General features: G+C 43.5%; 1 protein-coding gene across 1 annotated transcript; it reads right to left on the bottom strand.

The window, feature by feature from the left end:
* Nucleotides 1-576: 576 nt before the first annotated feature.
* GJA3 (gap junction protein alpha 3) lies at nt 577-2,787 on the bottom strand. The gene has a single exon (XM_073613466.1). The coding sequence runs from the start codon at nt 2,785-2,787 to the stop codon at nt 1,531-1,533; it is 1,257 nt and encodes a 418-aa protein (XP_073469567.1). The 3' UTR covers nt 577-1,530.
* Nucleotides 2,788-12,202: the final 9,415 nt, after the last annotated feature.

Genomic DNA, 12,202 nt, shown 5'->3' with positions numbered 1-12,202 from the left:
CAAGTAACCACTTTTGAAACCATGGTTCCCCCAATTTGGTTTGCTGCAGAGTTCATGAACTTTAAGCTAGCAAGATTTGTGAAATTGTTCACTAACCAAAGTCAAGCAGATTCATTCATCCCCACTGCTTCTTTGCTGCAACATCCTGTCTAATTGTAATCCAACAGTAGTTTCATAGCATTTCTCAGGATGTATTTCCTAATGGTGACAACAGTGGACCTTGCCCACATAATGTTTGTTGAAACAGACACTTGTTGTCTCCTTTGGAAGCTCATATGATAGGATGACAATGCTTGGGAAACAGGGACAAAGCGACCCTATAACAGGATATGGCTGAACAAAACCTTCATGGCAGGATCACCAGGTTCTAGTATACTGACTGGTGCAGAGGTAAAAATACTAAAAAAGATTTTTGAATTATATTAACATGTTAACCATATGGTTAACATATACCTGATGTAGCATGGTTTTAAGTAGTAATATTTGTATGGTAGTCTGTTAATTAAAAAGGGGGGGGGACTTTTAAATCAGTCATTTTCATAATAACTTTTGTTCACAATACTCACATGGGGGCATTAAAAAATCAGTAGTTGATTGGTTACATGATAAAATCTACCACTAGGTTATTATTAAGGGTTTGGCTAAGCAACAAGCATCTGGATATTCAGTTTTTTTCAAATTTTGAAGAGAGCATTATCTATTCTTATGGCATTTAAAAGACGGCAAACAAGACAGCATTATCTTATACACAAACAGTAATGAGTGGGCTCGGCATGTTTTTATATTTCATCTTATACACAGATAAATGACATTACTGTGAAGACATGTTTACAAAGCATACTATCACCTAATGAATTAAAAATCACTTTGTTATGCTGTGTGTCTTTTAAACACTAAGGTATAAGCCAACTTAGTACTGACTGTACATTGCATTTACCATGTAGCCAGTGAAAGGGCTACTTATATAGCAAAGTTGTGCCTTAGCTGATGTGGAATGGAACAAAAAGACCATTTTTAAGCCCTCCTATACAACACATGACTTGTTGCACTCATTTATATCCATCTCACTGTTTACTCTTCAGGTAGTTTAATTTTCTCTCCTCGGCCTCGAGGCTTAATATTTGGTGTTCATTTTGATTTTGTTCTGTGAATTGTTTTGCTGCAGTTAAGAAAGGCAAATGATCAGCTATCCACTTGAAAATTCTAACGCCTAATTTCTAAAACAACAAAATGCTACCTACAACTCACAGTGTGCAATAACAGCAAACTTCGGTCTAAGGATAACAAGATTAAGAACTGCTTTTGCCACCTTAATTGTTGTTGTTTCTTTAGCTCTTGTTTAATTTTCATGTGATAGTTTTTGAGACTCATTCAGTGGCAAAGGAGGCTAAACAACCACCAGTGACACTCAAGAAGTCATCATAATATTGTTCTTGCTTCATGGTTCTCTTTCATACTTCTTTCTTATCATATATCCAGTGAATTCCTCCACTGTTAGCTTTGGTTCTCTCTTTGTTGGTATCTCCATTGCTACACAGCTAAGTCATCTGACCTAGCTCTGCTACTACTTGATTTGCTTGCCCTGCTGAGCCTCCTCGTGTCTATCAACACGGGAGGCTGATGCATCTCTACAGTGGTTGTGGCTGGTATGTCATCCACTTCTGCTCTTGAATTGGTTCCACTTCCTGATACCATTGGTGCCTCGCATGCCTCTTCATTTCTTACACTGCTTGGAGCAGAAGTTGTTGCACTGCATGCACTGGCAATACTGGATCCAGGCTTTCTTTCTCTCTCCACTGCCAGGTTGGCCCAGTTCTGTTCATTAGCTAATGTATGATGATCAAGATGGCCACTGAAGTAGGATGGGTCAAGAGGCTCTTCTGTTAGTGATGTCATCTTAAAATCAGACATGGGTGACCTAGCGTATACATGTTGCATGGTCGGAGGGGCAGCAGCTGCGTCAGTATAATACGGCGGGAAAGCCATATTTGGCGGAGCAGTTCGTGGCAGTGGACTAGGAGGATCTGCTTTATTGCAAGCAGGGTCCGGAATATATCTGTTAGTCATACCTTGCTTGAGTTTCTTCCACCCCAGATGATATATCTCTAACATATTCAGCAAAAGAGACACGCAAGCCACTACAAGCATAAATATAATGAAAATGGTCTTTTCTGTCGGTCTGGAAATGAAACAATCCACAGTGTTGGGGCAGGGCCAACGGTTACAACGGTAGAGGGGCTTCAGCTCAAAACCATACAGGAAATACTGCCCTACGATAAAGCCAATCTCAAACAGAGTTTTGAAAATAATGTTGAAGACATAAGTGCGGAGGAGTGCACCTCCTATTCTTATCTTACCCCTTTCATCTCTGATTGGGGGTTTCTCCTTCTTCTCAACACCCTTTCTGAGGAGTAGTTCCTTCTCATCATTATCTTTAATGCACTTCTTTAGTTCCTCTTCCTTCTCTTTTTTCTTTTCTTCCATCCGCACAATGTGCAGGACATGACCCAGGTAAATGAGGGTGGGTGTAGAGACAAAAATAATTTGGAGTACCCAGAATCTAATGTGAGAAATTGGAAAGGCTTTGTCATAGCAGACATTTTCACAACCCGGTTGCTGGGTGTTGCAAGTAAAGTCAGACTGTTCATCCCCCCACACTTCTTCTGCTGCTGCTCCTAAAACCAATATTCTGAAGATAAATAAAACGGTCAACCAGACCTTTCCAATAACAGTTGAGTGTTCTTGTGCATTTTCTAATAGTCTTCCCAGAAAACTCCAGTCACCCATTGTTTCTGCTTTCTATCCTGAAAAATCAATAGGTAGATATAGAACAAGTCAGTTATATAAATGTAAAAACAATTCAATTATCTATTTGAGGAGTTATGAAAAAAGTGAAGGCAATATATTTGAATGTCTTTTGTAGATCTTGTATCTTTACAAGGACATCCTGCCCAGCCTCATTGCTAGGGCATTACTAAGACACTCCCAGCCATTACTACTCACACTTGCCATCAAAGGAGATTTCCAACTCCCATACATGCATGGTTCACTATCTCCTCTGTCGTAGTATCGCTGAGCTCAGACCCTCTGCAGTAGAAGTTAAAGTGCATGCAAGGGGGGTCTGAATTGGCTGAGAGTGTCTTAGCAACATCCTAGCAAAAAGACAGGACAGGATTATGCCATCTCTGGGGTTTTTTTCAGTCAGGCTTCAGAAGATAGGTAAATGGCCTACACCTATTGCAAGAGCATTATCTAACTTTGGTCAAAGCTACACAGTTTGTTTTTATTGATAGGTGCCCCTTATCTGCATAGGCAGTTTTTTGGTAAAGGTGAACTAACCATTTAAAAGCCTTGTGCTATTCTGATAATCATTATTGTTTTAGTGTTTATTTCTTAAGCAGCATTTATACAGGAGGCTTAAACAAACTTGTAACATTTTAACTCATGAATCTAAACCATCTGAAAGAGCAATGTTAGTGTAACCAATATTAGTGACCACAAAATTCTAACAACAAATGGGCAAGGTAAAACATAATATTTGACCACTGAACCCCCTGAAATGACAGCCTTTCTCAGATATCTGTATGAAGACGTATAGAGTTTTCTGAATAGACAATTGGAAGCAGAATTTTTTTATGAACTGCTGTTACTGCTACAGATACTTGTTGATGTTAAGCGTCTTGACAATTTAATTATCAATTCAAATGAACCAGGATTTTTGCATCCATGGATCTGGTTGTTCGGCAAAACTGTTAATCGGATGTTTTTTGCAAACTGCTTTTCATAAATGTTTATATATTAAATATGACAATGCATGTGCATGCTATCAATATTATTTAAACAAAGTAATAAGTTAATAAATACCATGTTTGCCAACTGCAAATGTAGGACATACATATCAGAAGATTAATTATATCATGGATCACCAAACATTTAAGAACAGCACTGATGGGCTCCTATATTTTACATGATATACTTATAAATTGTGTCATTTTGGAATTATTCTATATTTTAAAGAAAAGGTATGATACAGTACAGTATAATAATGGAAGTACATTATCATGAAGAGCATATGGCAGCCAATCACTAGCTGTTTTTCTAATATTCCATCAAAGATGCACTAAAATATGAAAATATGTGCCCAAACTAAATAATTTAAACTTTAACAAACATGCAATACCCTAAATTAATAAATGAACATAGTACTGGTAAGAAAATTTGAGTATGTGACAAACTATAAATGGTTAAATTCTAAATTCCAGAAAGTCATATGAAAATGTTATCTTTTTCAGAAGTTAGGAATTGCAGCAGCTGGGTGCAAATAATATTCACTTTAAATACCCAGTCATGTGCACAGGAAGTTACAAAATCAGGATTTTTGTTTGCACATTTGAGCAGCGTATTCATAGTTGTATCTTATTCACTAAAATTAAGTTATACTGTAAAGCGTTGCGCAAACTGTTGGTGCTATTTACAGTAAATCCTGTATAATCATATAATACTAAAAAAAATAATTGAATGTCTACTCTACAAAGTAGAAGTTCTTTACTCTTTGGGTAAATCAACCCTATTAATGTATTTATTATTTATTTATTTATTACAAGTACTTAAAAAGCACCAACAATTTACACAGAGTTTTTCATATACAGTATCTCACAAAAGTGAGTACACCCTTCACATTTTTGCAAATATTTTATTATAGCTTTTTATGTGACAGCACTGAAGAAATGACACTTTGCTACAATGTAAAGTAGTGAGTGTACAGCTTGTATAACAGTGTACATTTGCTGTCCCCTCAAAATAACCCAACACACAGCCATTAATGGCAACAAAAGTGAGTACACTCCTAAGTGAAAATGTCCAAATTGGGCCCAAAGTGTCAATATTTTGTGTGGCCACCATTATTTTCCAGCACTGCCTTAATCCTATTGGGCATTGAGTTCACCAGAGCTTCACAGGTTGCCACTGGAGTCCTCTTCCACTCCTCCATTACGACATCACAGAGCTGGTGGATGTTAGAAACCTTGCGCTCCTCCACCTTCCGTTTGAGGATGCCCCACAGATGCTCAATAAGGTTTAGGTCTGGAGACATGCTTGGCCAGTCCATCACCTTTACCGTCAGCTTCTTTAGCAACGCAGTGGTCGTCTTGGAGGTGTATTTGGGATCGATATCATGTTGGAATAGTGCCCTTCGGCTAAGTCTCCGAAGGGAGGGGATCAGGCTCTGCTTTAGTATGTCACAGTACATGTTGGCATTCATGGTTCCCTCAATGAACTGTAGCTCCCCAGTGCCGGCAGCACTTATGCAGCCCCAGACCATGACACTCCCACCACAATGCTTGACTGTAGGCAAGACACACTTGTTTTTGTACTCCTCACCTGGTTTCCTCCACACACACTTGACACAATCTGAACCAAATAAGTTTGTCGTCGGGGGCGTGTCCAAGATGTCAGCGTGAGCAGACGTTGCCTCCCGGAGCTCTGCTAGCGATTTATCCGCATTTCTTCTCCTACCTGGACTTATTAGCCCTAAGCGGGGTGATTTGACCCTCTATGCCATCCTGATCCTCCGCCGTACCGAAGAGCGGTAAGAAGCTCCGCTTTCCCCCGACCGTCCCTGTACCTGACGATCCCGTAGTGCACAGAACGGGAACCCCGCATGGCCAGTCCAATATGGCCACTCAGACGGCATCCCTCCCTGGCATCCCTGAAGTGATGGCGGCAATAACAGCATGCCAGGCTGCCTTGTCTGGGAAGGTAGAGGCTGTTCAGACTGATGTCGGATTGATTAGACAAGACTTAGATAAAATCCGTACCCAGCTGGGAGCTGCTGAACAGAGGGTGGGTCAGGTGGAAGATGTTACGGAGGAGCACTTGGTGGCGATTCGGACCCTGCAAACTAAAGTTAAGGTCCTTGAATATCGCGCCGAGGACGCCGAAAATCGCAGCAGGCGTAACAATCTGAGGATAGTTGGACTTGCGGAGGGAGCAGAGGGACAGAACCCAGCTACATTTGTGGAAGATCTCCTGCGATCCCTGCTACCAGGAGCCCATTTGTCTCCGTATTTTACAATTGAAAGAGCGCACAGAGTCCCGCCGTAGCTGGGACCGGCTGGTTCCCCCCCCCGCACTTTGATCCTGCGACTATTAAACTTCAGGGACCGGGATGAACTTCTGTGGGCTGCACAGGGGATGAAGGAGATATCCTATCAAAACTCCAGATTGCTCCTGTTCCCTGACTATACGGTGGAGACCCAGAAACAGTGAAGATCCTTCGATGCGGTCAAGGCGGCCATGAGGGTGAAAGGAATTAAATACAGCATCCTTTTCCTGGCAAAGTTGAGAGTGGTAGAAGGGGAGACAGTGCGATTTTTACCAATCTCAGGGAGGCTACCTCATGGTTGGAGTCGCTACCCTCCCTGAAATGAGTGGATCCTGATTGTTTAATGTCTATTTGCTGGTGACACCTAATTGCCCTGTGTCTTTAAGTTCTGAGGAGCAGAAGTTGTGCTGTTTTTTATGCACCATTTTACATGAGGGCCCCAGGTCTTTTGGTGCCACCTCCCCTATGCAGGAGGGAGTCCCGGGTCACCAGGGTTTGCAGGTTTACCTGCTGCGGCCGCACTGACACACTGCTGTGATAGGTAACTGTTCCTATTAGTGTCTGGAGGACAAGCCCTATTATGACTATTATCCTGCACAGTTCCAGGTTTTATAGTTCTTCCCTTCTAAGTTTCGTGCCCCTGGCTAGTCCAGGTGATTTGAACGAATGCGTTAATATATGTCTGGTTATTCACTAGTTCTCTAGCATCTCCAATGGGAGGTTAGGTGCCCTTCTGTTAGCTTGGATTGTGGTCCCCCCTCTGTGCAATTGATGTAGAGTGGTGGCTGGCTCTCCCTCCTTGCTGACTAAGACACGCCTCCCTGAGTAGGTCACTCTAAGAAATGGGGGTTTGGGGAATTATGCATGATACAAGTTTGGGGGTCTGCGGGGTGGGCAGTCGTTGCTGGCCCTTGATGGTTTTGTTTTGTGTTTTCTTTTGTTTTTCACGGTTCTTTTTTCTGCACTAATGTTTAATGTTCTTGGATATGGTAAAAGAAAATGCATCATGGGAATTTCAGGTCTTTACGTTGCTGTTAGCAGTGGTAGTTGGTCTTCCGCTCGGGTTGATACCTTACCCCCAGGGAAGGGGTATCGGGGTGTTGGTTCCTGGGTCACCAGCCCTACTTATATAGATTATGGCTAGTTTTTCAGTACTCTCCTGGAATGTCCAGGGATTAAATTCAGCAGTTAAACGTTCCATGGTATTTAATTATTTAAAAAAGTATGCTCCCCAAATTTGCATATTACAGGAGACTCACCTTGTGGGCTCACGGTTCTTGGACTCAGGAGAGTATGGGTGAGTTCACACTATCATGCTACATATTCTGGTTATTCCCGGGGAGTGAGCATACTTGTTCACAGATCTCTCCCCTTTTAGCTCCATGATATTAAAACTGACCCGGGCAGGAGATATATTATTATGCACGCTACAATTGCTAATACAGAGGGCGTGACTGTGGGACTCTATCTCCCACCTCCTGGGAGATAGATACTTCCCTCTTGTATGACATTATGAGGCTAGTCATACAGTATGGAACGCCTCATGTCATGATATTGGGGGATTTTAATTTGGCTCCATGTCTGGCCCTAGACAGACTCCACCAGTCAACCCGAAGGACACCTGATCTCATGCAGTGGGCTGATACATTTGAACTAATTGATGCCTGGCGGCATTATAATCCATCTGAGAGAAGATATACTTGCCATTCATCCACCTATCGTACCCTCTCCTGCATTGACCTGGGGTTTGTTACTCGGGCGTGCTGCAGCGTGTGTCAAAGGTACAGATCCTCCCTAGAGGCATCTCTGATCATGCCCCTCTCATAAATACTGTGTTATTGGGGCCCACTGCTGGGCGGAAATTGTGGAGACTGTCAGGGCACTGGATAGTGAACCCTAAGGTTCAGGAAGACATGTCGGAGGCGCTGTGTCATTTTTGGCTTGAAAACACTGACCTTACTGAGCCCTTGATGGTTTGGGATGCCTTTAAGGGACGGCTGAGGGGGGAATATATTTCCCGCATTGCTAACAGCCGGAAACAGTCTGTGGGGTTGCTGGGGGAGTTGGAGGATGAGCTCGGGGATAAGGAGGCTCGATATGCTGCAGCTCCTACACCCCCCCAACTATGGGGCCTGGCAGTGTGCTCTTGGGGCGGTTGAACTCTATAGGATAGAGATGACTAAGAAATCTATGCTTAGTACGGCCCAGCGAGTTTTCGAATATGGAGATAAAAATGGCAAATGGTTGTCTCGGGGACAGTTTGCCAGTACTCATATTGGGAGTGTCCGGGATGAGGGAGGTGTCCCCCTTACGAACTCAGATGAAATCCTTGCTAGATTTATGCGTTATTATAGTTCCCTCTGCTCCTCTAGGGTGGATTATGAAATATCAGCCCTCCGGGTGTACTTGGATGGGGTGGACTTTCCTACCCTGTCCCAGGGCGCCTGTGAGAATCTAGATAGAGCTATTACCCTTGAGGAGGTCCAGTTAGCTATGGCCCAGATGCAACCTGGTAAAACCCCCGGTACAGATGGCATCCAGATCGAATTTTATTCCACATATCAAGAACTTCTGGCTCCTAGGCTTACCACGTTGTTCGCCCAGTTCACCAAGATAGGATCATTGCCAGATTCCATGTCCGAGGCTGTAATTGTATTGGTGCCCAAGCCGGGTAAGGACCCTGAGGACTGTGCGTCTTACAGGCCCATTTCCTTAATTAATGTAGAATTGGCCAATCGTCTGGCACAGGTCCTAGATGAGCTCATCCATGTGGATCAGACGGGGTTCATGCTCGGCAAGGGCACTGATATTAATTTGAGAAGGCTTCACCTTAACCTGTCTATTCCCCATGATAACGCTGGTACCAGGGTCATTTCCTCTCTGGATGTGGAGAAGGCACGTGACTCGGTTGAGTACCTTTGGGAGGTACTGGGTAGATATGGGTTTGGCCCCAATTTTTGCACTGGCTGCAGTTACTCTATCAAAAGCCCTCAGCTTGTATATGGACTAACGGTGAGATTTCCGAGCGGTTTCCGTTGCAGCGTGGCACACGCCAGGGTTGCCCCCTCTCTCCCTCCCTTTTTGCTTTGGCGCTGGAACCCCTGGCCATCCTGCTTAGGGGCGTCTCGGGAGGTGGAGGGACTGCGGATCGGCCCTTTGGAGGAGAAGGTGTCATTATACGCCGACGATGCCCTGTTGTACTTACATGACGTGGACTCCTCACTGTGGGCTGCTCTGAAGCTATTTGATGAGTTTGGCTGCTTTTCGGGGGTCCGAATAAATTGGGTAAAGTCTGTACTTTTTCTATTAGACCCCGGGTCGCGAACCAATGCGGCCACCACCCAACTACAGTGGGTTACTAGTTTTAAATACCTGGGAATACAGGTGGGCCCGAGACACGTTGGATTTTTATTAACTCAATTTGTGACCCGTGTTATTACAGTTGAGAGCTAGATGTGCCTCTTGGGGGAATCTTCCACTTAATTTGTTAGGGCATATTAACCTAATCAAGATGGTCTTTCTTCCCAAGTTTAATTATATATTTAGAAATTCTCCAGTGTGGATTCCAAGCATATTTTTCAAAGAACTCGATAGCTGTATTGGGACATTTATTTGGGGAGGCTCCAACCCCCGACTGGCACAATTCACCCTTTGTCTCCCTGTGAGGTGCTGGGGATTGGCGTTGCTCAATTTTAAGCTATACTACTGAGCGGCAGTGTTGGTTTCGGTCCGCTGGTGGTTTGTCCGCTCCAGGGCCAATGCTGCGGTGTCCCTTGAGGTGGCTCTTTTGGGATCCCTCGGTGACCTTGGGAACCTAGTGTATAGGGGTCCTGGTGCCTACGCTGATCTCCTGCTTCCTACTAGGACGACGCTCAGAGTGTGAGTGGCTGCTAGGAAGAGGTTTCATAAGCCGAATCGGTGGTCACCCTTTCAACCCCTTTGGGGTAATCCTAGTCTTCCACACTTTCGTACAATCCCGGACCCTCAGGTTTGGGAGAGATATGTGGTGAAATCTCTTCGAGATATTATGCCAGCAGGGAAGCTAATGTCCTACAAAGACCTATCCACTAAATTTAATTTGCCTGGCTGGATGTATTTTCGTTATCAGCACATGCAAGAAGAGCACAGTTCCCGGGGCCTATTGTCCTTTCCTTGGATCCCATAGAGGAGCTTTTGGCCCAGGAATCGCTTTCCAAGCCTCTCTCCTGTCTGTATTTGTCGCTCCTCAGTCTAGATTCTCCCGGGTTGGAGAGGTTATGAGAGGCGTGGAGGACGGATATCCCCACACTGGAGAGGGAGGATTGGAATGACCGTTTTGAGGACAGATTTGGGTTGGTTATCTCCTCTAGAGACAAGGTGATACAAGCCAAGTTTCTTCATAGGGTGTACTACACCCTACAGCGGCTGCACAGACTGTACCCCCTGAGAGACCCCCTGTGTGGTAAATGTAGACAGGAGGTCAAATTATTATCATATGTCATATGTCATATATTATCATATGTTCTGGAGCTGTCCTGGAGTGGCCCAATTTTGGGCTGCGGTGTTTGAAGCCATTAATGAGCGCCTTGGAATGTCATTGGTCCAGTCTCCGGAACTAGCACTGCTTGGCATACAGAATGACGACCAAATGCCACGTTAATAAGGCTCTTCCACTGTATAAAATGACTTATCTGAACAGGAAGTGTCCCAAGAAGTTTGAAGGTATATGGTTACCCTGGATGGCTTGAAGGCTTTAGATATCATACTTAAATAATGTGGAGGGGTTTCCCCCTTCCCTTTTGATTGGGCCACCCTCTGCTTCCCCCCCCCTCTGTTCATCCCCTGTATTGTGTCTGGAATGCTTTGCTAAAATGTCATTCTGACTCATTGAAACTGACGATTGTTACTTCAGGTCTGGAATCCAAAAGTAATTGTGATTATATTTAATGTCTAAGTTTCTGTAACCACTTCTAACATTTTATGTACTGTAAGGACTACCATTTGCTTTTCTGTTTTATACCATGCTTACTCTTATATCAATGAAATAAGTTTATCATCAGACCACAGGACATGGTTCCAGTAATCCATGTCCTTTTTTTTAAAAAAGTTTTATTGATCGATTTTGCAATAACAAGTACAAAACAGTAGCAACAAAGGCCCGATGGGCCACATACTAAATAACTATATACACTTCTTCAGCATTTGGCTCCTTGTACGACCCCAGAACCCTTACCTAGTGATAAAGTAACAAGATATAAGACCATTTACATAATATAGAATTTGAATGAGAGAGTAAATATCTCTTTGGCTCCAGCAATATCTATCCCCTTCTTGTGATATACTTGCACTAGTGACATACATTTAAATGAACGGGCCCCCTGATCTTCCAATATTGAAAAACAAGCAAAACAAGCAAAAACAATCTATTATCTCCAGTTCAGTATCAACTCATATGATAGATTTTACTATATATCCATCCCAAGAATAACCACTTAATCGGACACTGTAGTTGCGTTATGCATCTAACTACCCCACACCTTATCAAATTTCTGTGGTATGCCCCTGCTAGTGTAAGTAGCCTTGTATAAGGGGGGCGGCCTTGTTAGCCAGAGCTTTCCATTCTGGAATAGATGGAGGGGTAGACTTTTTCCATGAGAGTACTATTAGTTTCCTAGCATAATAAATTAGGATTGTCAGCAAAGTACGTGTCATTCTTTTTGGAGCTAGGGTGTCAACCAGTCCCAAGAGACACACCTCCACCGTTGGCTGTATATGAATGTTGGTGACCCCCCCGCCAAAATGCTTGGATGGCCACACAATTCCAGAATACATGTAAGAAATCTGCAGTGGGGGAAGTACACCACCAGCAACAAGGTGACTAGGTAGGGAACATTTTATCCAATCTAGCTGGAGTAAGGTATATGCGATGTAAAAGTTTTAATTGGATGAGCTGATCCTTGGTTGACACCAGTCTAGAAAAATTATTATCCCATATATCGCCCCAGTCGTCCCCATTCATCTGGGGGAACACTGCCTCCCATGCCGCTCTGCATCATGAGAGGAGCTCGCCAGCCACTGTAAACAAATGTTTGTATACAGTAGACAGGACCTAGTGTCTTC

This window comes from Aquarana catesbeiana, linkage group LG02 (genome assembly GCF_042186555.1).
Source record: "Aquarana catesbeiana isolate 2022-GZ linkage group LG02, ASM4218655v1, whole genome shotgun sequence".
Classification (NCBI taxonomy): Eukaryota; Metazoa; Chordata; class Amphibia; order Anura; family Ranidae; genus Aquarana; species Aquarana catesbeiana.
This window is presented reverse-complemented; position numbering and strand designations above follow the sequence as displayed.